This window comes from Penicillium longicatenatum (assembly GCF_028827895.1).
Source record: "Penicillium longicatenatum strain IBT 33135 chromosome Unknown contig_7_segment0_segment0, whole genome shotgun sequence".
Lineage (NCBI taxonomy): Eukaryota > Fungi > Ascomycota > Eurotiomycetes > Eurotiales > Aspergillaceae > Penicillium > Penicillium longicatenatum.
The window spans coordinates 1,323,864-1,348,359 of NW_026643124.1; the positions used below are offsets into that span (position 1 = coordinate 1,323,864).

General features: G+C 49.7%; 11 protein-coding genes across 11 annotated transcripts; 7 read left to right on the forward strand and 4 right to left on the reverse strand.

Moving 5' to 3' along the window:
* Positions 1-308: 308 nt before the first annotated feature.
* Positions 309-2,430, forward strand: N7484_010752 (putative ATP dependent RNA helicase; the record flags this gene model as incomplete). The annotated part of the gene is made up of 3 exons (XM_057121139.1): positions 309-533; positions 587-2,239; positions 2,299-2,430. The coding sequence occupies 3 exons, from the start codon at positions 309-311 to the stop codon at positions 2,428-2,430; spliced, it is 2,010 nt and encodes a 669-aa protein (XP_056966893.1).
* A 281-nt stretch (positions 2,431-2,711) lies between these two features.
* Positions 2,712-3,607, forward strand: N7484_010753 (PITH domain-containing protein; the record flags this gene model as incomplete). Its single annotated transcript, XM_057121140.1, has 3 exons — positions 2,712-2,850; positions 2,913-3,024; positions 3,187-3,607. The coding sequence occupies 3 exons, from the start codon at positions 2,712-2,714 to the stop codon at positions 3,605-3,607; spliced, it is 672 nt and encodes a 223-aa protein (XP_056966894.1).
* Positions 3,608-3,806: 199 nt separating this feature from the next.
* N7484_010754 (ESCRT-III subunit protein VPS20) lies at positions 3,807-4,650 on the reverse strand (the record flags this gene model as incomplete). The annotated part of the gene is made up of 3 exons (XM_057121141.1): positions 3,807-4,028; positions 4,087-4,450; positions 4,607-4,650. The coding sequence occupies 3 exons, from the start codon at positions 4,648-4,650 to the stop codon at positions 3,807-3,809; spliced, it is 630 nt and encodes a 209-aa protein (XP_056966895.1).
* Positions 4,651-4,809: 159 nt separating this feature from the next.
* N7484_010755 (putative AAA family ATPase/60S ribosome export protein Rix7) lies at positions 4,810-7,109 on the forward strand (the record flags this gene model as incomplete). The annotated part of the gene is made up of 3 exons (XM_057121142.1): positions 4,810-4,863; positions 4,923-5,165; positions 5,226-7,109. The coding sequence occupies 3 exons, from the start codon at positions 4,810-4,812 to the stop codon at positions 7,107-7,109; spliced, it is 2,181 nt and encodes a 726-aa protein (XP_056966896.1).
* Positions 7,110-7,500: 391 nt separating this feature from the next.
* On the reverse strand, positions 7,501-9,828 carry erb1 (ribosome biogenesis protein ERB1; the record flags this gene model as incomplete). The annotated part of the gene is made up of 1 exon (XM_057121143.1): positions 7,501-9,828. One exon carries the CDS (start codon positions 9,826-9,828, stop codon positions 7,501-7,503), a length of 2,328 nt encoding a protein of 775 aa, XP_056966897.1.
* A 186-nt stretch (positions 9,829-10,014) lies between these two features.
* On the forward strand, positions 10,015-11,339 carry N7484_010757 (Zn(II)2Cys6 transcription factor rglT; the record flags this gene model as incomplete). Its single annotated transcript, XM_057121144.1, has 2 exons — positions 10,015-10,099; positions 10,153-11,339. 2 exons carry the CDS (start codon positions 10,015-10,017, stop codon positions 11,337-11,339), a joined length of 1,272 nt encoding a protein of 423 aa, XP_056966898.1.
* Positions 11,340-11,679: 340 nt separating this feature from the next.
* On the reverse strand, positions 11,680-13,142 carry N7484_010758 (Paf1-complex subunit LEO1; the record flags this gene model as incomplete). Its single annotated transcript, XM_057121145.1, has 3 exons — positions 11,680-12,657; positions 12,716-12,893; positions 12,949-13,142. The coding sequence occupies 3 exons, from the start codon at positions 13,140-13,142 to the stop codon at positions 11,680-11,682; spliced, it is 1,350 nt and encodes a 449-aa protein (XP_056966899.1).
* A 317-nt stretch (positions 13,143-13,459) lies between these two features.
* Positions 13,460-14,816, forward strand: N7484_010759 (Mob1/phocein family protein; the record flags this gene model as incomplete). Its single annotated transcript, XM_057121146.1, has 4 exons — positions 13,460-13,482; positions 13,769-14,037; positions 14,099-14,213; positions 14,279-14,816. The coding sequence occupies 4 exons, from the start codon at positions 13,460-13,462 to the stop codon at positions 14,814-14,816; spliced, it is 945 nt and encodes a 314-aa protein (XP_056966900.1).
* Positions 14,817-15,334: 518 nt separating this feature from the next.
* On the reverse strand, positions 15,335-15,772 carry N7484_010760 (uncharacterized protein; the record flags this gene model as incomplete). The annotated part of the gene is made up of 1 exon (XM_057121147.1): positions 15,335-15,772. One exon carries the CDS (start codon positions 15,770-15,772, stop codon positions 15,335-15,337), a length of 438 nt encoding a protein of 145 aa, XP_056966901.1.
* Positions 15,773-16,673: 901 nt separating this feature from the next.
* N7484_010761 (uncharacterized protein) lies at positions 16,674-17,440 on the forward strand (the record flags this gene model as incomplete). Its single annotated transcript, XM_057121148.1, has 2 exons — positions 16,674-16,772; positions 17,138-17,440. Coding segments are annotated over 2 exons (402 nt in total), but the record flags the coding sequence as incomplete, so codon positions are not given.
* Positions 17,441-20,076: 2,636 nt separating this feature from the next.
* On the forward strand, positions 20,077-23,253 carry N7484_010762 (HAMP domain protein; the record flags this gene model as incomplete). Its single annotated transcript, XM_057121149.1, has 1 exon — positions 20,077-23,253. The coding sequence occupies one exon, from the start codon at positions 20,077-20,079 to the stop codon at positions 23,251-23,253; it is 3,177 nt and encodes a 1,058-aa protein (XP_056966903.1).
* Between the last annotated feature and the right edge of the window lie 1,243 nt (positions 23,254-24,496).

Genomic DNA, 24,496 nt, shown 5'->3' on the forward strand with positions numbered 1-24,496 from the left:
GACAACAGACAGGAGCAAAAAAAAGGGTTGCCTGTAGGAACAAGAGAAAGAGAGTGAGGCGCAGGCAGGAAACAATTGGGGAAGCTCTAAACAAGTGACGTGGTGCACGTGATGGTCGCGGGAGCTTTTATAGTCGCATGGAATCTTCTCTGTACATTGTTCTCACCATAGAATCTCAATTGTCATTTCAATAGAGCTCCGCGGTCACAGCATGCTGTGCTCTAATTCTTACATGGGAATTTCATGATCTACAGACTGAAGCAAGAGTTCAGTGTACCTTTGATCTGCGTCTGCAGAAAGAGAAGAAAATGGCTTCAGATCAGGATTTGTCAACCTCCTTCATTCCGGCCTTGTATAAACCAGCAGCACTTTTACCCATTGCACGTCACAAAGCAAGCCTCCTGTACCTGGTTGAGACATACCCGGTCACCATAGTGGTTGGTCAAACCGGAAGCGGGAAAACAACTCAACTCCCCCAATATCTCGATCAAGCAGGCTGGTGCGAGGATGGAAAAGTCATCGCCGTTACTCAGGTACATTAGAATCCAGAGTTATTGGGTGATATAATACTGACTTTTAATATCAGCCTCGACGAGTGGCTGCCACTACGGTTGCTACGAGAGTTGCAGAGGAGATGCGCTGCAAGGTCGGAGAGGAAGTAGGTTACTCAATTCGGTTTGAGGATTTGACCTCTGCTGCAACCAGGGTGAAGTTCCTCACGGATGGAATGCTGCTTCGAGAAGCCTTGGTAGATCCTCTATTATCCCGGTACTCCGTGATTATGGTCGATGAGGCTCATGAGAGATCCCTGAGCACCGACGTCCTCCTTGGAGTCCTAAAAAAAATCATGAAGAAACGTCCTGAGCTTCGTATTATCATCAGCAGTGCAACATTGCAAGCAGAGGACTTTCTCAAATTTTTTGCTGGGGAAGAGTACCAACCCGACGCAGAGCCTGCTGATCTTGGTGGGAAAGTTGGGAGAATTATCAGCATAGAAGGCCGGATGTATCCTGTGGACACATTATTCCTTGAAACCCCAGCAGAGGACTACGTTGAGAGGGCCGTCAAAACGGTGTTTGATATTCACACACAAGAAGCAGAAGGTGATGTGCTTGTTTTCTTGACAGGCAGGGAAGAGATCGACCGGGCAATTCAATTAATATCTGAACGAGCCGCATCTCTTCATCCAAAATCTCCTTCTTTGCTTTCATTGCCGTTGTATGCTGGTCTTACTACGGAACAGCAAATGTACGTCTTTGAGCCGGCGCCGGAAAACACACGAAAGGTGATTGTGTCAACCAATATTGCGGAAGCCTCAGTCACGATTGACGGAATCGTGTATGTTATTGATTGTGGCTTCGCCAAACTCCGGGCTTATAATCCCAGCAGTGGGATTGAAACCCTGACAGCGGTGCCAATTTCTAAGGCCTCCGCTACTCAGCGGGCCGGTCGAGCGGGGAGAACGAGACCCGGTAAATGCTTCCGCCTCTACACGCAACAGACCTATGAGCAACTGCCTGAAGCGACTATTCCTGAAATTCAGCGAGCAAACCTTGCCCCTATCGTCATGCAACTAAAAGCATTGGGTATCGATAATATTGTTCGATTTGACTTTTTGACATCACCACCTGCGGAACTGGTAATCCGGGCCTTTGAGCTATTGTTTTCCCTTGGTGCAGTTGATGATTATGCCAAACTCACCAAGCCACTGGGTATGCGGATGGCAGAGCTTGCGGTAGACCCCATGATGGCCAAAGTTTTACTTGCTGCGCCTGCATTCAAATGCTTGGGTGAGATTCTTTCTATTGCAGCCATGGTCAGTTTGCAGGGCACTGTTTGGGTGCAACATAGCGATAATAAGAAGGCTGCGGAGAGCCATCGACGCAAGTTCGCCGTTGAAGAAGGTGATCATCTCACCTACTTGAATGTATATCAAGCATTCGTGACCAAAGGCAAAAAGGATTCGAAGTGGTGTCGTGACAACTTGTTGAACTACCGGGCTCTACTACGGGCAGTCAGTGTCCGTGGCCAATTGAAACGGTATCTCGAACGCTTCGGCATCCAGGTTGACGAGACTCTATCATCTCACCAGCAGACCGCAAGCGGAATGCCAGAGCAAATTCAGCGGTGTCTTACAACTGGCTACTTTGCCCATGCCGCCAAGATGCAGCCAGACGGCACCTTCAAGACCGTCAGCGGAGGTCTTACTCTCCATGCTCACCCTAGTTCTTTGATGTTTGTGAGTATTGCCTCTACGTCGATGCAATCTATATATATTTTTACTGACTTGCTATGTAGAATCGAAAAGCAGATTGGGTGATTTTCCATGAAATCATGCAAACAGGTGACAAAACGTACATCCGTGACATCACAAAAATCGAGAAAGGCTATCTCTTGGAATATGCACCGGAATATTACCGGGTGACCTAGATGTATTCTGTTTATGGGAAATAAAGAAGTCGAAAGATACCCAGGCGTTGAAATTTAGGAATACAATAGAAATTTGAATCAGGGCATTTAACACAGCGCTTCCTTTCAATCTAATGTGGCGTTCATCCATCTATATTTTCCCCTTCATTGGTTCTCATTAAGCTCATTGTTGATCGACGTCACGGGATGTGGAGAAGCTCCGCTCTTCAGCATCGACCTTGAGATTTTGACTTCCAAGGTTCTCTCTGGTCTCATCATCAAAACTAATTCAACCACCCACTATGTCTGGTCATGACCACCACGACCATGGCCATGGCGGGCACTGCCATGGAGAGCACGATCACACAAATGATATTACCCCGGCTATCCAGTCTCTTCTCTACACCCAAATCGACTTCGATTCGATCAGTACTCTTAATGGTAAAGTCCAGTATATCGTGCTATAATACTTCCGCATCATAATTGTGGCTGACTGTTAGCAGAGGCTGCACCCAAAGCCGGAGCTGCAATCGTCCGAAAGACCTGGTCGGAACGACTGAGTGACGAACCTGAGCTCGAGAGTGATGCCGATGAGCAGCTCCTTATGTACATTCCGTAAGTCCTCTCTGCCTTTATTTGATATTACATTGTGCTCTCTTTGCATGCGGTTTTTGCTACTTGGAGCTTGCTGCAATTTGAGAACCCCACTATGTCCCTCACGATCGCCGAGGCATGATCAGATAAAAAAAAGCAGAAGCTAAATTAAGTCACCACCAGGTTTACCGGTCAAGTCAAAGTACACTCTCTCCTCCTGTACACTGCTCCCACCTCCTCCGCTCCCAAGACCGTTAAGCTGTTCAAGAATCGCGATGATCTTGACTTCTCCATGGCCTCAGAACTTTCTCCAACACAAACAATTGAAGTCCCGCAGCCACAAGCTGGAGCCGATGTCTTTGAGCTTCCTCTGAATCGTGCCCACTGGAACACCACCACATCTATCACCCTTTTCTTCGAAGACAATTGGAGTGATGGAGAAGAGGATGTCACCAAGGTAGGTTACGTTGGGTTCAAGGGCCAATTTATGGCGCTGAACCGGGAACCTGTGAGCTTCTTGTACGAAGCGGCAGCCAACCCCAATGACCATGTCGCTATCCCCGGTGTTAATGGCGTCGGAAATCATGTCATGCCTGGCCAGTAAGCTTCGGGTTTGAATACAGGAAGGCAAAGAAGGCTTGATAGATGAATCGGGTCCATATCTCTTGGGAAGCCAATTGAGTGTATTAACGATATCTACATGCCAAACAATAATGAATGATGATAAGAATGAAGTTACATTAAAGCAAGCCACCAACGCCATGCAATGATTTGATCAAAGTTATGCAAAGACAAAAAAGCTATCATGCAGCTAGCGCGGCTGTCCGGGTCTTCGTTTTGGACCTGGTTGGCTCCGCTGGGCCCTCTGCCTCTGCCTCTTCTGGTGTAGGCAACTTATTGTTCGGGGCACTAGGCAACTTCGGCACAACATTGGGCTGAGTCTCGCGCTGCAAGGCCTCCAATTCTTCCTCGACGTCGTCTTCGTCCTGGTTTGTAAGATTGCCCTCGAGCATTTGGCTTATTTCCTAGAGTTGAATCTCCGTTAGCCCGTTCTATAAAACAGCGGAACAGCAGTCTTCGTACCTCTTGATAAGCGCGTGCTTCCGCTGTCTCTCCCATAAGTCGCTCCACGCCCTCGATCCCACCCATCTCCTTGTTGATCGCCTGTAGAACCTCGGTACCCTGCTGCAAGCCAAACAACACGTCCTTCTGTACGAGCGAAAACTCCACCTGACTGGCTAATTGCTCCAGCTGTGCGAGTTGGCCATCAGTCTTATCCAATAGTGACTCTTGATATTTCTTGCGCCTCAACGCGAGTAGCGCTCGTCGCCGATCGTTCTGCGCCAGGCATTCTTTGGCGATTTCGGTCTCGCGGTCGGTGAGGACAGTGATACGTTTCCGATATTGCTTTAGCTTATCGCGCTGGTTTTTGAGATCAAGGATCGCCCTAAATTTTCCATGAGTCAGTCACCATTTGTCTAAGAAGATGGTGGAGCATGTATAGGAGGGGTCTCGTGAGGGGTCCATATGCTCTCTTCCTTTATCGGGGGCGGCCCATCCCGAATGGGTTCATCGAAGGGGGGTTGAAGATAGTAAAACTCACCGGTCCTGAGACGAGATCTTCGGTGAGCTGCTGGTATTTCCCATTTCGCATTATATTGTAGAGTTGAAAGCATTCGAGTTCCGCGGATGACGTTGGAGTCCACCGCTAATGGGCGGCCGCTAAACCCCGAATCGTCCGATTAATCTTTCCCGCTCTTTTCCCCAAATCTTTTTTTTTCTGGTTATCGCACTCAAATCTACACCATGCCTCGGCCTCGTGCAGGTAGACCGACCCTCAGCCAGGGCTTAGACCGTGATGTATGACTTCGATGTTTTAGAATTATGTCTCTTTGTCACCTTACTGACGCCTTGTGTAGGTCTACCAGGTCGTGCGCAAAATTATTGACGATCAACCCGAGACCAGTCGCATTCGCCTTTCTGCCCCGGCAATTTATGAACAGATCAAAAAGTCCAATTCGAGTTTAAACCGCAGACCAAAAAGGCAACTGGAAGACAGCCTGGAGCGCGTATTGGAGGTGGTCAAAGCCGATCTAGGCGGGGACGATGAGGAAGACTCAGTGGAGGGTGATTTCGAGGGTCTAGAGGAGCCGCCTGTGGTGGTAAGCGATGCTACAGAATGAGCTTGCCGGTCACCAGAAGACTAAACAATGTCATTTTAGGAAACCAATGGCGTCAACCAGAGCATCGTCGGCATGTGGAATACCCCGAAGGCAGCTACAGCCAAAAAATCCGAGTCGTCAGGCACATCCTCGAAGAGAAAGAAGGAAGGCGGAGAATCAGCTTCCAAAAGACGCAAAGCCGATGCGGCGGTCGACCGTTCCCCTCCTACACATGTCAGTTTGGCGGACTTGGGTGGCTTGGACGAAGTGGTGGAGCAATTGGGCGACATGATTATCCTGCCCATGACTCGGCCACAGGTTTACATCTCGTCAAATGTACAGCCGCCGCGTGGAGTGCTGTTACACGGTCCTCCAGGTTGTGGTAAGACTATGATCGCAAACGCATTTGCGGCAGAGTTGGGTGTGCCTTTCATTTCAATCTCTGCTCCATCCGTTGTGTCTGGCATGTCGGGTGAATCTGAGAAAGCTCTCCGCGAGTACTTTGACGAGGCTAAGCGCCTCGCTCCTTGTCTGATTTTCATTGACGAGATCGACGCTATTACACCAAAGCGAGAGAGTGCTCAAAGAGAAATGGAGAAGAGAATTGTCGCCCAGCTTCTTACTTGTATGGATGATATCTCTCTGGAAAAGACGGAAGGAAAGCCCGTTATTGTTCTTGCAGCGACCAACCGCCCTGACAGTTTGGATGCCGCATTACGTCGTGGAGGTCGCTTCGACAAGGAAATTAATATGACCGTTCCCTCAGAGCCTGTCCGAGAGCAAATCCTTCGGGCCTTGACCAGAAAGATGCAGATGGCGGATGATCTTGACTTTAAGACTTTGGCCAAGAGAACGCCTGGTTTTGTCGGTGCTGATCTCAACGACCTTGTCTCCACCGCAGGTGCCGCGGCCATCAAGCGTTATCTGGATATCCTGAAGTCCAACAGTGGGGAGGAGATGGAAATTGAAGGAGAGGACGAACTTAGCCCCAGGGTCCGAGAACTTCGCCGTCTCATCACGCACGCTAGAGAGAACCCGATTGGCGACGAGACAGAAACCGTCCTTGTCTCCAACGCCGACTTTTTCACCGCACTTCCTAAGATCCAACCCTCCTCCAAGCGTGAAGGCTTCGCCACTATCCCTGATACCACTTGGGCTGATATTGGTGCCCTGGGCGGTGTCCGCGATGAGCTTTCCACTGCCATCGTTGAGCCGATCAGAACTCCCGATATCTACGAAAAGGTCGGTATCACTGCGCCCACCGGTGTTCTCCTCTGGGGTCCCCCTGGTTGTGGTAAGACATTGCTGGCCAAGGCCGTGGCCAATGAGTCGCGCGCCAACTTCATCAGCGTTAAGGGTCCTGAGCTGCTGAACAAATTTGTCGGTGAATCTGAACGTGCCGTGCGCCAAGTGTTTGTCCGCGCCCGCTCTTCTGTTCCTTGTGTAATCTTCTTCGATGAGTTGGATGCCCTTGTTCCCCGCCGTGACGATACTCTTTCCGAGGCCTCGGCCCGTGTCGTCAACACCCTCCTCACTGAGCTCGACGGTCTGGGTACCCGCCAGGGTATCTATGTCATCGCGGCCACCAATCGTCCCGATATCATTGACCCAGCCATGCTCCGTCCTGGCCGTCTTGAGACTCTGCTCTTCGTCAACCTCCCCTCGCCACTTGAGCGTGTTGAGATTCTCCAGACTCTTATCCGGAATTTGCCTATCGAATTCAACGACGAGCTACGGAGACTCGCTGAGGATTGTGAAGGTTTCAGTGGTGCGGATCTTGGATCTCTATTGCGTCGCGCTGGTTACATGGCTATCAAGCGTCGTGATAGTATTCGGATCGAGGACTTCGTGGCTGCGAAGACTTTCGTTCGGCCCAGCGTTACGGACATGAAGAAGTATGAGAAATTACGGAGAGACTGGAGCGGTAACGGTGGTTTGGTTTGAGACCAGAACCTGGTTTACATGTTCGCTCGTGCAAGTGATATCGAGCTGGTTTTGGTTATCTTCTGGGTACACTTTTTTAGACATAGATACCCTGTGAATTTGCAGTACATTCACGTTGAGTAAATGAAGCAAATTCATCCGCCTAATGATGAAATATTTTTCACGTACCCTATAGAAACCTATTGTATTGCAAATACTCGAAGATAAAGGTTGAAAACTGGATCAATGATTTGTATCTCTAGCCTCTGGTTTTTGAAAATATTTTCAAAAGTACTTTTAGGACAGTATGGGCTATACAAAAGAACTATGCACACATACAATAGAAAACGCCATGGATAACATAAATAGGAAAAGAGAAAAAGATATCATGTAGATGAGCCCCGAAGCAAAATTACATCCACAACCGACATGTACCATCGGCACCAGCACTGACACACCACGCTTCACGCGGGTGCCAGTCGATATCCAAGACACCCAACTCTCCAGTAATCTTGTGACCCTTGAGAACCTTAAGCGGAACAATGGTGGCGTTGCTAAGCATGTCACCAGTGACACTGCCGTGGAAGATCTGGATAGATCCGTCGTCACTGGCATCCGCGAACAAGGGGTAGCGACCACCAGGGTGGAACTTGACGGCACGAATAGCCTTGCGGTGGTAACGGAGAGTCTTGTAAGGGCGGGGCGAGAGGTCGAGATCGTGCCAGAGCAGACGACGATCGTACGAACCGATAATGATGTTATCGCCGCCGGAAGCAGTCGAGGAGGTAGGGTGGATATCGAAGGAAGAGATCCAGCGCGCACCAGGCTGCAAGATCTTGACCAGCAGTTGTCGTGAAAGGTCGTATGCGCGAATGGAGCGCTGGTTGGCAACGAAGAGGATCGGCTTCGAGGGGTGGAAGTGGGCTGTCTGCGGGGGACCACCACCCTTGAGACGGCGTCGGAAGGGGAATTGAGTGAGGTGTTTGGAGACAGTGTGAATGGAGATGGCCACCGATGCCGGGGTCGAGGCACCGGAGCAAACGGTGACGAAGTAGTCACCACGACGGTGCCAGGAAATGGACTTGGGCACGTAACGGAGAGGAATGACGACGGAAACACCTGCATCAGCCAGGGCAGATGAAGGCCGGATCCACTGAACGGGCTTGTTGGCCTTCTTGGCCTCAACGGTGTTGAGAGCAGGGGCAGATGCTGCGTAACCCCAACCGGCATCGACGAGCTCAAGACTGGCCTTCTCGATCTCGGGGTCGGCAATCGGAGGCACTGCGAGGTAGAGATCGTCTCCACAGGCGGCGGCAAGAACGATGGCATCCTTACCGGGACGCCAGCTGACCACATTGACAGCATCCTCATCACTCAGCTTGATGCTCCAAAGTTGGCGACCAGTCAGGAGTTCCCAAACACGAACGGTACCATCATCGCCACCAGTTGCAAGCCAGATTCCAGTCGGGTCCACAGCGAGCGAGCGAACACGGCCCTTGTGTCCACGGAAGACTGTCGCGCAGGTCGTGGGGAAGGGCTTGAGCTCTTCAGGGCTGGGAAGCTTGGGAAGAAGGCTTTCAGGATCGATGTTCAGCTTGCTGCGACGCACTCTGGGTGCCAGGTACAGATCCAAGCAACGCTCGAACTTTTCCTTAATAAAGTTCTCGAAACCTGGGACACGACGGAGAGAACCATAGTCATTGGGCAGGAATTCCTTCTCACGATCTTCGGGGTCTGTCTGCTCCCACTCCTTGCGCTCTTTCTTATCGGGCAGATACTCCGGGGGCGGGTGATAGCTCTCCTCGTAACCAGGCGGCGGGAGCTTGGGTGCCGGGATGTGCATGATGTGATCCTTTCGCTCGACCTCATCGGCCCAGAGATCGAAGTTGACCACGGTATCATCCTGTTCCTCACGCTCCTCTGGTGGCCTGTATGGAAGAATGCGGCCCTCACGGATAGCCTTCACAATCTTCATCACACGCTTAGCCTCATGCTTAGATGGCACGAATCGGCGCTTGGGTTCCGGGGCAGCGCTAAGTGGCATGATCTCCTGCTTGCCAGAGAAGTATTCCACCAGAGGCTCATATTGATCATATCCCTCGCTAGTGATCTCATTCATCTGCACCTTCTTCAACAGTTCTAACTCAGATTGACTCAAGTTCAATGGCTTGCCAGTGGATGGGTCGGTAAGACCGGTCCAGCCCTTGGGGATCTCGATGCTGTCCAACAATGCATCCAGCGCTTCACCCTTGGCCGGGCGCATAATCTTCTTTCCATTGATGTCGTAACCGATGTGAGGGTACTGGTCGTAGAATGTCAAAGGAATGTCACCAATAGTGTTGGCATTTTCCTCTGCCTCCGAATAGTCCGAGTTGTCGTCAGGAATGATTTCGTCGTATAGGTAGCGGTCGTTTCCATTGGCATCCTTCACGATACGAACATTGGGGTCGTCGGCATTGGAGCGTTTGACGGTCTTTTTCTGCTCCTTCTCGTCTTCGTCATCGGATGGGATCTCGTCGCTGTCCAATTCCTCTTCCTCATCATCTTCATCGCTGAAGTCGTCAATCAGCTCGATTTCGGAATCGCTCTCATCTTCGCTCTCCGAAAGTTCGTTGTCATTGTCTGAGAGGGCGCCATCGAGATTCTCCGCGCTCAATTCATCACCTGAGAAAACCCCAGCTTCCTCCTCCACATCACGAGTAACAGCCTTGCGCTTCTTTGAGGCGTTTCGGGTGACCATGATTGCCGTTTGAGCTTGAATACTTTGATCCGCGATTTTTTTTTTCTTTTCTTTTCTGTCGACTCCGCTCACCGCCCACATGACTGCCCCCCAATCTTATCGCGTATCGACGATCGCTGATTCAAAGCTCAATTAATTGCTTGTTTGTCTTGGTTCTGGTGTTAGGCAATGTCAAGTTGAAACGCCATGACAGACGTCAGAGCATCTGCGCCTAATGGCGATTCAGCCATAAGTGCCGAACCAAAACGGCATGCGGCTTGTGATGAGTGCAGTAAGTTTAGGAAACTATTGCTATCAGATTAGCGCTGATCAGTATTCAAACAGGGACACGAAAATTGAAGTGCTCCGGAGATCTGACTGGCTGCTCCCGTTGCTTGAAACAGTCTATTCGATGTCATTACTCCATACAGAAGCCTATGGGCCGCCCACCGAAGAGGAAAGCTCGCGCAGACGAAGAGACACCCGATTTCTCGACTCAATCCAATAATAGCATCTGGCCTAGTCCAGGCAATACATCATCAAACTCCTTTCTTATAGCTCCGGACCCCATTGCTGCCACCGATGCACTACATCTGTGTCCCCAACTCTTCTGGCAACCACATAGTCTCTCGCCTTTATCACAGTCCACGCCGCCCGATCCATTGGCTGGAGATGGAAACCAAAACCATAGTCTTCAGCCAGACAGGATGAAGAACCCCAACCTTCCTGTTCCCACATCTTCAAGCCCTTGGCCAGACTTTTCCACTGTGTCTCAGTCATCAGCCATGCCCTTCGCATCCTCAACAAGCCTCTCCGATATACCTTCTTTTCCACTGACCCCGCAATCTCTATGCTCCGACTCCGCCCCGCCTCAGTGTACATGTCTATCATATCTCTACCTCTGTCTCAGCCATATATCCTCTATTGCTTCCTTCCCAGTCAACAATCATACCCTCTGCTCCCTTTACATCGCGGCTCGAACGGCGCGGGATGTCATTCGCTGCGAAGCCTGCCCCCAAAATTTCTCGTCAGGCGTGCAGAACGTCATGTTTACCGGTACGCTATTGACAGTCGTTGCAGATGCCTGGCTGCGAGTGTACAATAGCGATCCTGTCGAGCTAGGCATGCAATCTGCCCCGCCAGAATATGTCTCCCACGTGCTGCAAAGCGAGGATCCAGCACACTTGTGGAGTAGCTGGCTGCGGCAGATAGTGCGCCGAGCCGTCATTGGTGGTCCCTATGACCCGAATGTTGAGAGCCGTTGCTCTGGCCAACCACCCCTACTTGGTTTAATCAATGAGGTTGAGAACCGGCAACGGCGCTGGCATGAGCCTGGTGGGCATCCATTTCCACAAAACCCTTTCAATTCTTTCAATGGTGCTATGTCGGAGGAACAATCTACTGATGAAAAGGAGCTGCTTTGTATGCGGGTTGTTGGTAGTGCGCGCGCAGTCATTTCGAAATTCAACTTCGAGCCCCATGAATTTCCTGAAGGCTCGGTCCCGGAGGCATCTAAACAAGAGAGCGGTTAATCGTTTTGAATAAGCATAAACATGGAGTTTGATTCTGGTTGGAGGAATGCGATTTCTTTTGATGTGATTTTCGTACTCAAACGACTCCACACAGATTTCCTCATGGTGGACCAATCTACAGTACCCTCCAGGGAACATTCTGCTACAATTTGAAGTTCCAGTGAAATCATCGATCATTTCATTACATGTATAATTTTTGGTATCGAAAATGGCAAATACGTTAGAAACTAGCTAAGTCCAGATGGACTCGGTATGCCCACACCTGTAAAATGACGCCAAGGCCGTGAAAACCAGATGGAAAGAAGAAAAGTGAAAAAGGAGCTGGACGAAGTGGATGGGATCACTCCTCGTCCTCGTCGTCCACAACGTACCGATTCTTCTTCCGGGCTGGAGGTGTTCCACTACGAGGTGCCTCCGTCTTGCGGGCAGCTTTGGCTGGGGCGACCTCGTCATCTACCTCGCCCTCCGCATCCATATCCTCGTCTTCCAACTCTTCTTCCTCCTCGTCATCAACTTCCTCGATATCCTCATCACTTCCAACGAGGAACCCGTCGTCCTCGTCATATTCGTCCTCACGAGAACGGGCACCACGACCGTAGTCTTCTTCATCATCGGAGTAGATTTCACCGCGGCGATTAGGACGGCGGGGCTTGGGGCGAGCTCGTGTAGCTAGGCCATCATCTTCGAGACCACCAACACTGAGGCCGCTTGGACCAGAGCGGGTAGGTGCACGGCGGCCACGGTCTGCTTCACGATCCGCAAGCTGTTGGCGACGACGCTCAGCCCGCATGGCCTCCCGCTCCATATGTTCCGCTTTTCGCTGGGCCAGTTCGGGATCCTCAATCGTATCAATGACAGGTGCCGAGCCATCAGCAGTCTTCTTGTTACCACGGGTGGCCGCGGCCAAAGATGCCTGAAGTTTGAGGACCGCGTCGTCTGTCTCCACTGTTGTCGGTAGAACTGTGAGGCCATGTGTGACATGGGAAGTCAATCGGAAGAGCGAAGCAGTTTCCACTGCAGCACCGAGGTAGACGTGTGAGTCTAGCTTGGTATCATACTCGCCGGACTTGTTGAGGGGAGCGAGGGGTTTGGATGCAATGCGATATTGCTCGAGAGGGGCGTGTGCAAGTTGAAGGGTTAAAGAACCATCTTCCCATCGGATAATACGGGCGTTTGACTGTAGAAGAGATCCATTCTTGGGATCTTTGCGCCAGCAGAGTGATGTAGCAGCGGTGGCATAGGGAGGCGCAACGTATGTTTCCGGGTTGAACTCCTCCGCCTCGGTCGAGAGGAAGTCCGGAACTCGCATGGTGTAGACCTGTCGGCAATAATTAGCTTAAGCGTTTCCCATGCTTCAAACTTTGATCTTCATGTACCTCTCCATCATTGGTCGCTGGTACTGGCGCCCGCGCAAGGCCCACGTCCATGATGTTGACTGTCTCGGCATAACCATCCTCATCGGGAGCCTCGTCCATGCGGTCTTCGCGACGATCGTAGCGGTTCTCGTCGTCACCAGAATCCAGTTGCTCATCCTCTAAGGTGCGGCGAGGCCGACTAAAGTGACAGTCAGATTCATTGCGCCTTCTGTTGGTCTGAGAGTGTTCCATACTCGTTTTCTCCTCCATCGTCATCTCCGTCCGAGCCGAAGAGATCCGCGTCGTCATCCTCATCCAGATTGTCATTTCCTGCCCCATAAGGGCTCTTGTTCTCGTCGCCGGAGTCATGAGCATTGCTGTGAACAGGACTTTGCACGCCGTTGCTGCGGCCGGGGCGGCGGACAGCTTCCTCGTCAGAAGAGGACATGTTTGGGAAGATGCTCGGAACCAATTGCAGATAGCAAGATCAGAAGCTATCGTGAGGAGTAATATACAAAAGAAAAAAGGAAAGAGGGAGGGAAAAAAGGTGATCGGGAGCTCATTCACTTTTGACGACTCCATGCACTGTATTGCGGACTCTGGGCGGATCAACACGATGATCCGCGGCCGGACCCAAAGGAGTCAAGTGGGACCCGTGGGATTCATTCGGGCATCTTTCACCGTTCTTGACCTTCAATCGTGTCTCAGTGTGCAATTGATTGGATTGGATTGGATTTTATACAGACACGACCAAAGTCTACGAAAATGGCAACTTTCTTCCAAAGCGTGTAAGTTTATGGTTGATGAGGCTCAAGCCCAGGAAATATGGTTTCTCCTTGAAATCGAACCTCATGCTCTCTGATGTTCCCCCTCATATACACTCTCTACTTGAGTCGCGGCGTCACATCAGAAAGGCACATTCCAATTCCCCTCCAAACTTTAATGTTGAAAATGGCCCATTTGATCATGTTTTCCTTTCCCTCCAATACCCCTTTTTGCTTTCCTCAAGGGACCCCCCTAGTAACCAGCTGACCCAGCCCCGGGCCTATTGCTAATGTATCCTCCTTTTCGCAGTCGCCAAGGGTTTGGCAGGGGAGGAAACAACAAAAACCAACCCCCCAAGAATCCCGCGCAAGCACCACAAGACCCTCGTTCCGGCACGATGTCCAACTCGCCCTCGTTATCCAACAGCTTAACTATTGATAACCTCGCCGCAAATGATCCCGATGCCCCCAAGTACTTCTTCCAGGAGAAGTACGCCCCACTCAATGTCAGGGGTAACTTCTTGACACTATGTGCTTGCCCTAAGAATGTCGAGCTGGGTGAATGGTTGGCTCACCAGAGTAAGAAATTCCACCACGATCCAAAATCTCGCGGATCGGTGCTGACGCGATGGTCCACTAGTTGTCGAACAATATCGCTTGCTCCACGGTATGCTCCAGGTGATTCAGGAGGTGAATGGCGTGACCGGAATCCCTATTTGCAATGAGGGTACATGCCCGACAATGTCTGCTGGACGGTATGTTGAACACTGCGGGGTAGTGAAGGAATCCGGGGTTGACAGAACTGATACGCGTCTCATAGATTGACCTACACCTGGCTTGTCGACGGCCGCGCCGCTAAGATCTCGGCGCCGAAATTCATCAACCGTGTCGAGAAGTGGATTGTCAGCAAGATCCATGACCCTGTCATGTTCCCCACCGAGAAAGTGACCGGCACCCCCGAAACCTCCGCCATCAGGGATGCAGCAAACGCCTCAGCCACCCCCACCACAGAAGGCGCTAGTCCCGCAGCAAATGGCAACGGCGCTGATGAATGGATTGGCAAGTCAAGCGGTTTCCCCCAGACCTTCTACAAGGACTGCCAGGGCATCATGAAGCAGATGTTCCGCTGCTACGCGCATCTGTACCACGCTCACTGGTTGAACCCTTTCTGGCATATCAACAAGCATGACATCTTGAACATGTGCTTTGTGCACTTTGTGACCGTGGCCAAGTACTACCAGCTGGTGTCAGACAAAGAGATGGAGCCTATGCAGCCCCTGATCGACCTTTTCATCAAGCAGCAGCGGGTGCCTCCGGAGGCACTCAATGGTGGCCACTGGGCTCAGGCCTCGACCTAGACGACTCGAGAGCGTGCATTTTCCATTTTTTATCTACACTTGACGACCATAACATGTTCTTCAACCAGGCGTTGGACTGCACTGTTTATTTTAGTTCTTTTTGTTTGCGACAGGATGGCAAATAAGAGAGAATCTTCCGATGATACAACCCAGATCTGGGACTTTGAGCATTTAGCATGCGTGAAAATTTTATGATGATCTTGCATATCTTCGGTTCCCGCATCAGCCCCCAGGTGGAATGTTTGTCATGAAGCCTGCAGATGCAGGTCATTTAGACTGCTATTCTGGGTCACACAGCATACTCAGCGAACAGCAACTTGAAATAGGAGATTCAGTAGAACATATGAGTTTTCTGCATCTCAACTTCAATCCATTGTAACAGCTGTTTCGTAAGTTGCGTCACCCGGCTCTGATCCGAGGCGGACGGGGCGCGCATGTCTTCAATCTGGTTTAAGCCTTTGTTATGGCTGTGTCATGGTTTTTACCGGGTCGTCAAAGTCGTTATTGTCGAGATATCATCACAGATAAACTCCATCTTCCTCCTGCCCCGCAGTCGCATTCGAGCCCTGGTCACCAAGCCCAGCCCCTGTCCCATTTGACACCGGCACAGCTGTCTCTTCAGATACCGGCGCCTCGCCATTCATATCCTTCTCCTCTCCCTTCTCCTCAATCCAAGTCTGCCCGCGTCTCTCCACCTCAACCTTAAGCAACGAAATTCGCTCATTCATCGACGTAACCACCCCCTCATTCTCGATGACATACCCCTCCAGCTCCTTCTTCTCTTCCTCTGTGTCCTGTGATTCTGCAAGGAAAAGTCTGAGCTCCTCGTTGGAGCGGTGCAGGTGTGCGATTGAGTTGCGGAGCTCGGAGACTTTGCTGTAGACCGCGCTGAGGGGGAGATCGGCGATAGCTTCGGCGAAGGCCTCCGGGTTTATGGCGTGTGTCTCAGCAGACATGCTGGTGGTTTGTAGGACTGGATTAATCTTTGGTTGGATATGTGTTGAAGTCGAGAGAAATGGCTGAGTAGCTTCTGCGTGCATGTAAGAAGTAGCGCGGGTTTCCCTCTGGTGGGGCTGCTTGATTTGAGCTACTGTACCTCAGTATTCGAAATCAAATTTACCTCTACACTCTAAGACTTTCAATTCCGAACCTTAGCTTTAATTATATAGTTTTTTTTTTTTTTTTTTTTTTTTATACTTAATGCGAAGAGACTTCTCTTGGTTTTGATTTACACGAAACTCCCATACTACAATGGGGACCGTAAGTATTTCCCCAAGTGCGGGTCCGGTAGGGTCGACCCAACAACCAACTTTTGGGAATGCATTTACCACTCATTATGAAGAGGGCTCACTTCAAAAAAAGTCTTACTTTTACCCATGGCTATAGAGAAGTATTTTGAGAAGATAATTCGAAGATCCATATAGCTTTGGTGACGATAGAGCGGTTTAAAAGTTGATGTGTAAATGTGGAGGACCCGCTAAGGTATTCACTAGGCTTTTAAACCCCTTCAACATTATCTACATGGTCTTAAAAAAAGAGCTTCTTATATTATAGCTAAAGTCTATTTATAGAGGAAGATATGAATTCTTGAGTAGTACCTTTAGGGGTATATACTAGAATTACGGTGAGTAATACTACAAATAAGCATGACACGGTGAACGGCCGTTTTTGACGCCGTTTTAGGCCTCTCGCTCACTGTGGGCGGTCTTGGCGTCACGTGTGTCAAAGCCCACGGCCGGCCCTGTTTACTGCCACCCGTGCTTCGTATTGGTCGTGCCTGGTGCCTGGACCCATTGATCGACCGATATCCATTCGTGCCGCAGCCGCCGCAGCGCCATATCCTCGCTCGCTCTCAGTCACCCTCCTAGCGGAGGGGAGCCATTTTTGGCTCCTCTATTGACCGTTCTGCTTCCCCGGGTTTCCATAAATATCGACCACCATGGCCTCCGATCGACAGTCCTCCTTCGCTCTCCAGAAACTCCTCTAGCCTTAAGCCTAGGTTTCTAAATGGTGACTTGCTCTAAGTAGACATCGCCCAAACCCACAAATGGGTTGGGTTTTGGGCCCGTTGCTCGGCCCACTAGTCTACAAACAGTACAAACATTTACTAATTTTGGTAAAAAATCAAGATATACAGTCTTTTTGTGCATTTTTCTATATTAGTCGGGATTTTGAAAACATCATCGTTGAAGCAGTCGATGAGACGGATACGGCACCACTACCTAAACGCAAAAGAACTAAAACGGAGGAGCCGTCTGGATTAGTACTAGTTTCTCATAAGACCTTCTTCCCTTCTTCTTCCTTAACTAACAACGGACCAGGACAACGCCTTTAAGGAGCTCCGGAAGACAGTTAGCCATAAAATGCAACGGCTACAAGAGAAAAACCGCATGCTTCGAGATGAACTTCGCCAGGAGAAGGAGAGGCACCAAAAGACGGAAGAGGAACTTTCCCAGCAAAGGGAAAAGCGTATTTTAGAGTGCAAGATCTGCTATATGCAGCCGGATCGCTGGGTGTTCATTCTATGTGGGCACATGGTCTGCAGATCATGCGCAGGAAGTATTGGAACAACGGAAAAGTGTCCTATTTGCCGAGCGCCGATCACGGGACATATTGGGTGCTAACCTTTTGCAGGATAAAGCATATATATCGTGTTGCAGGTCAAGTTCAATGATTCGAGTTCAAGCCGTTTTTTCGTGTTGCTTTCTCCTCCCACGTACTTTCGGGGGGATAGCCGAATAGTATTTATATCACGTGGAGCCCTAACTACGCGCCGTCTTAGAGCCTAGGTACTGCCCAACCCGCAAAAGACCATGATTTCCTTAGGAAAAAATCGTGGTCCTTTCTATGTTCAAAAATTGAAAAGTGCCCTTTGCACACTTTGGCTCTTTCCTGTGAACAACTATCCTTATAGAAGCTTGCGTTTCTGATGCTTTTCAAATTCATCGCTCCCCCAAAGAGCAAGGTGACAACTCGCAATGGCTGCTATAAAGCGAACACGATCTAATTAACGCTCAAAGAGGAAATTGATGCGACGAAAACAATGCCGTCGCAGAACAAGTTTGATGAGAAAGTATCTCAGCTATTTTCGGCATAGTAATCAAGTTGGTAAAATTGCGAGATGATCGCGATTGCCCAAACGACAACTCTAGCTGCCTCAATCTGTGACAGAATCGTCCAGTTGCTCGGCATAACCAAATAGGGGCCTATGGAGATTGTTCCTCACAAGTAGGTGAGTTATCAGACAATGAACCTCAGTAGTCGAAGATCCTGACCGTATAGCATTGATAAGCTGTCGAATGTGAGTATCGTCAGAAGTTCGGATTGCTTCAAAAAGTCCATTCAGGAAGCTCTGGTAGTAGCTGAGGGATTTTTCAGTCTCCCTTATGAGAATTGTGCGTCGTTTATCGGAGCGCCTGTCGTAAGAACAGACCAGTTCGCGCTTTTCGCATTCTGAAAACGGGCTCTCGCCACTGCACTATCGTTGCGAACACCAGAAGTAAGCTTGTTTCTCAATATCTTTAGAACTACCGGTCAGACAAACTTCTGTCCGGCTCTGCTGACAGTTTTTGCAGGCATTTGATACTATTTTTCTCCCAACACCTTGAACTAACGCTTCGCTTTGCGTGGGATGAGACTCTTCATGAGATTCAACCAAAGGAGGTCGGATAGACCTGAAGCGGGAAGCAGCCATGTTAGCATAGCTAGCGAGGCGAAGAACTAAGTTTTCTCAAGAAGGAGAATAGAGAGGGAGGAAGGCGGGAAGCACGAAGGTTGTCGCTTGACATGTGGGGTTGAAATTGTCGACTTAACTGGTCACAGTGAGTAGGTGCCGAAGGTGATACGTACTGATGCGGATTCCGAGAGTCTGACTTGCAATCTATCGTCTCCTAGTCCGCTAGGCTTTTTAGTCGGGCTCGGTTCTGTAGAGTAGACTTGCCGGACTTGCCAGGTAGCCCGGGTGATTCCGTGGTATACCCAAAGCACGTGAGCTGCAGCTAATGTAGTGTTCCTGGGATTGGCTGGCTCTCGGTGGCCCATCAGTAAGTTGCGCCCCCACCCGGTGAAATGCTCCGTACATCCCCAACTGAAAATTCCACCGGAAGTCACTATGTACAAACCATCATCGGAAATTGTGATGCAACAGATACTCGAGACTGTAGGTGTGGATGACCCCACCGCTGCCCAAAATGTGCGGTGTGGAAGCAAATAGCACCGGGCTGGCAGCATGTGACATATCGTATGATTCACGGTCTGCTGTATAGCATTAACCTACCACATGCCCATCCCCTATCTGCATGTGAATTGTATATTCTTCCCGGCCCAGCGACCTGGCTAATAGTTGCATGCGGCACCTTAATGGGAGGAAAGTTGACGATGACAGCTAATTTGGCTGAAGGTTATAGTGGACTATGCGAGTTTAAATTTGGGCATAGCCGTGAATCGATCCGCATTTTGGGCTAAGGCACTTTAGGATCTTAGAAGGAATGAGCAAAGTGCCACCAGCGAATGTTTCCAGGCTGGAATTTCGCGAACTTGGGTTTAATGGCGGAGCTGGGCGCTGGGTTTCCAGTGTAATGGCTCGGCAAAATTTGCAGTGTGGCTCGTGTGGCGTGGTTCCAGACTGGCCGCTGCGAATCTCCGAGCCTGTAACGTACTGAATGGTCTGGATAAATACAAGCGCTGTGTGATGAGCGGCTACCACCAAAAGCTGCATTAGCCATACGTCAGCGTGGATGAGTCCTAAGGAACACAAAGGCTTCAGATAACAGGATGATGATGCGGAAAATATATCCACGCTCGTATTGAAAGATGTGATGTGTGCGCAGGCATGGAATTGGAGCTCACTCTCAAGGTTGCAAGCCAGTGGCGTGTGATACTGGTAGCTGGTACATGAAAACTTTATAAATTTCGTCAGGAGGCCTATTCTGCCCCTCCCTATTCTATATGATACCTGCAAGTTAGAAGTTACGAATGCCTGCTGATATCATCAAAAAGAACTCGTCTAGTTTACTAACTAAGCGATGTCATCAGAAGACGAGGTGCTCCTTGCGACAGCCGCCGTCCTCAAAACGCTTGTTGAAGACAATCAAGCACGGGCAAGTATGGATTCCAGACATATTTATTATCTCGAGCTAATTTCTTTAAGATCCTACCTGAAACTAGATTATGGGGACCGCCAGGTCAACAGAGCAAAGCAAGAACAGCACTGGAGCAACAGCTTTCGTCATTGATTCGTCGTGTCGCCCACCTCGAAAGAATGGAGCAGGAGGTGGTAAAACGCCAGCAGATGAATGAAGCCTTCCAAAAAGCGCTCAGAGAAATCGGAGGAATCATTACTCAAGTCGCGGATGGAAATCTTTCCACGAGAGTCCAAATCCATCCACTCGAGATGGATCCTGACATCACGACTTTCAAAATCACGATCAACACCATGATGGATCAGTTGCAAGTATTCGCCAGTGAGGTCTCCCGAGTAGCACGGGAAGTGGGTACAGACGGTATATTGGGCGGCCAAGCCCAGATCGCTGGGGTGCATGGCGTCTGGAAGGAGCTCACCGATAACGTGAATATCATGGCGTCCAACCTCACGGACCAAGTCCGGGAGATCGCCCTTGTTACGACAGCAGTAGCCCACGGCGACCTCAGTCAGAAGATCAAAAGACCTGCCAGAGGTGAGATCTTCAATATTCAGCAGACCATCAACACGATGGTGGACCAACTCCGTACGTTCGCCACAGAGGTTAATCGTGTTGCGCGGGACGTTGGGTCCGAAGGCGTCCTTGGTGGACAAGCACAGATTTATGGCATCCAGGGAATATGGAATGAGCTCACTGTCAATGTCAATGCAATGGCAAATAACTTGACGACACAAGTTCGTGATATCGCTACAGTAACAACTGCAGTCGCAACAGGGGACCTCACACAGAAGGTTCAAGCTGAATGCAAAGGCGAAATCCTTGCACTGAAGGAAATTATCAACTCAATGGTCGACCAACTCCGACAGTTCGCACAGGAAGTCACCAAGATAGCGAAAGAGGTTGGCACAGATGGTGTTCTCGGAGGCCAGGCGACAGTTCACGATGTTGAAGGAGTCTGGAAGAACTTGACAGAGAATGTCAATAGGATGGCAATGAACCTAACCACCCAGGTACGGGAAATAGCAGATGTTACCACGGCTGTGGCCAGGGGTGATCTTACGAAAAAGGTGACCGCTAATGTCAAGGGCGAAATTGCGGACCTTAAGCACACGATAAACGACATGGTTGATCGTCTGAACCAATTTGCGTTTGAGGTCTCCAAAGTTGCACGCGAAGTCGGAATTGATGGAGCACTGGGCGGCCAGGCTGTTGTCGCCAATGTCGAGGGAGAGTGGAAGACATTGACAGACAACGTGAATACAATGGCTCAGAATCTAACCTTCCAAGTCCGAGCGATATCAGAAGTTACCCAGGGTATCGCTAAAGGTGACCTTAGTAAAAAAATAACGGTTCATGCCCAAGGGGAAATTCTGACATTGAAGGAAACAATCAATGATATGGTCCGCCAGCTGGATCAATTCGCCCAAGAACTCAAGCGAGTCGCACGTGATGTAGGCGTGGAGGGCAAAATGGGAGGACAGGCAAACATTGCCGGCATGGGTGGTCGATGGAAAGAGATCACCGAAGATGTCAACACTATGGCGGAAAATTTGACCTCGCAGGTTCGTGCATTTGGAGAAATCACAAATGCAGCCACAGACGGAGATTTCAGCAAATTGATCACCGTTAGCGCATCTGGGGAGATGGACGAGCTCAAGCAAAAGATCAACAAGATGGTTTCGAACCTACGCGATAGTATTCAGCGCAACACTGCGGCTCGCGAAGCAGCTGAAACAGCCAATAGAAGTAAATCAGAGTTCCTTGCCAATATGAGCCATGAGATTCGAACACCAATGAACGGAATTATTGGCATGACCCAATTGACTCTTGACATGGACAATCTCCCACCAGATGCAAGAGAGATGTTAAATGTTGTCCACAGCCTCGGGAATAGCCTGCTCACGATCATCGATGACATCCTCGATATCTCAAAGATTGAAGCAAACCACGTGGTTATAGAGGATGTTCCTTTTAGCCTTGGCAGCACCGTCTTCAACACCCTGAAGGCCCTTGGGGTGGAAGCCAACGAAAAGGCCTTGAGTCTTACATACAATATTGACAATTCCGTGCCCGACTATATTGTCGGAGATTCTTTTCGTCTCCGACAAATCATTCTCAACCTAGTTGGTAACGCTATCAAATTCACTGAGCATGGAGAGATCCAACTTGCGGTAAAGCAGCGGAAGTTCAAGGGACGTCATCTCCAAAAATGTATCCTTGAGTTTACTGTTTCTGATACCGGAATTGGCATTGACGATAGTAAGCTGGACTTAATATTTGACAAGTTTCAGCAGGCCGACGGTTCCACGACCCGAAAGTTCGGTGGCACAGGTCTTGGCCTGTCGATATCAAAGAGACTCGCGAAGCTTATGGGCGGTGATATCTGGGTCACGTCAGCTGTGGGCTCCGGTAGCACCTTTCACTTTACATGCGCCGTTAGACGAGCAAATCTGTCTTCCGAGGCTATAGCCCAGCGGTTGATGCCTTACCGGGGCCACGGAGTACTTCTTACAGAGAGCTGTGTCGAAGGCCGTTCGATGCAACTATGCAACATGCTAGAGGCACTCGGGTTTCATCCCGTTATAATTCCCGCTTCCCATGTTCTGGCTCGGGGCAGTTCTGACCAACCTCAACCGCTCGCAAGATCCGATTTTGAAGTCATCCTGTTTAGGCAGTTGGAGACTTTGATTGGTCTAAGATCCTTGGATGAATTCAAATCCATTCCTGCGGTCCAAGTGGGTCCTGCGATCTCAGTGAGCATGAAGTCGGCTTTGGATCTAAGCATCACATCATATGTGTCCACTCCTTGCCATATTGTCGACCTTGGGAATGGTATTCTCCCTGCATTCGAGAGCCGGCCGTCACGTATCGTCAAGGGACAGACGCATCCTTTATCAATCCTGTTGGCCGAGGACAATGAGGTCAACCAGAAAGTAGCTCTCAAAATTCTTGAGAAACACAACCACCATATTACTGTTGTGGATAATGGATTGGATGCCTTCGTGCGAGCCAAAGAACGGGAATACGATGCGATTTTAATGGACATTCAAATGCCAATTATGGGCGGGCTCGAGTCCACCGCTAAAATTCGAGAGCATGAACATAAGAACAACCTGGCACACACGCCGATTATTGCTCTCACTGCCCATGCTATGTTTGGCGACCGAGAGAAATGCATTGTGGGGGGAATGGACGGCTATCTATCAAAGCCTCTTAACCCAGATCAGATGATACAGATGATCCTCAAGTGCACCACGGAGAGGGGTATCGATAAAAGCAGGCCGCAATCTTACTAGTGCGCCCGAGGAAGGTTCAACCCCTTTCATATGCCTGAATTCAACGATGGTTCGTGAGGCACTCACTTCCATTTAACGTACTTCCCGCCTAAATGGGCCACCCGCCTAGATGGGTCACTATATTAATCCCTGTATCTTCTAAATAGGTTTTCGTCGCCAAAATGCCATGAATCAATTCAAATGAAGCTACTTTCACACTTGATCTGATGCCCTACCTCTCTGCGTCCACTATACCTTGGCGGTGCCTTCTAGTAGGCCAAGGTGGCTATGTAGCCTGTTGCTCGGCTACTGCTGGAAGAGACAAACACGACGATCACGTGAACACTAGGTGCTCAGTGACCAAAGGGTGAGCGCTCAGCGGCAGAATGACCCGAAATGGCAGACACAGCGGGAATCCTGTACATATGCACCTATACGTACAAAACCGCGAGCTCACCGCCTAAGGCCATTTCTGGCCTGCTACTCACCGACACAACGAATACTATATATAAAAATGAATGTGTTAGTATAAAGGGCAACGAGATAATTGCTAGTGGTTAGAAAGCTTAGAGTAATTTTTTTTCAATATATTAAGAGACAATTCTATGCGTTAGATGGTTGTTAATAATTTTGCGTAATTATATAGAATTTCAGTAAGATATAGTGATCTGGTGAACTGTTTAGTGAATATATACAGTTGATGGGATAGGCCCGAAGACTGATTTAGGGAAATACTTTTGACTAGATAAAGTAGTATGATACTAGCACCATCATCATATCATCGTTAATCAAAACGGGGACGAGGTTTATCTCCGGGAAAAGGCACTCCTCTGTGAGCCCACTGTTTGTAGCGAAATTTCTGCCAATCTTTACGAACTGGCTCTAGCAAGTCTAAATTGAGCCGGTCGCAGTCGAGCAAAGCCTTTTCCACCTCAATATGACCAAGATCCCTAGCTGCACCTAGAGGATGACATCCATTACTGCCGGTTTGATGCGGGTCCGCTCCAGCTTCGAGAAGCATCTTCGCTGTGGATACATTTCCTCTTCTAGCAGCGTGGAACAGGGGCGTTATGCCTCCACTGTCATGGGGATCTGGATTTGCGCCGCACTCTAGTAGTGATCTAACTGTCTCTTCTGATCCAAACCGAGCCGCATAATGGAGAGCAGTCGCGGCATTGTAATCCCGGTAATCAACATGTATTGCAGGTGAAGTCAACAAAAGTTTGGCAATATACGGCGTGGCAAATTTAGACGCCAATATCGG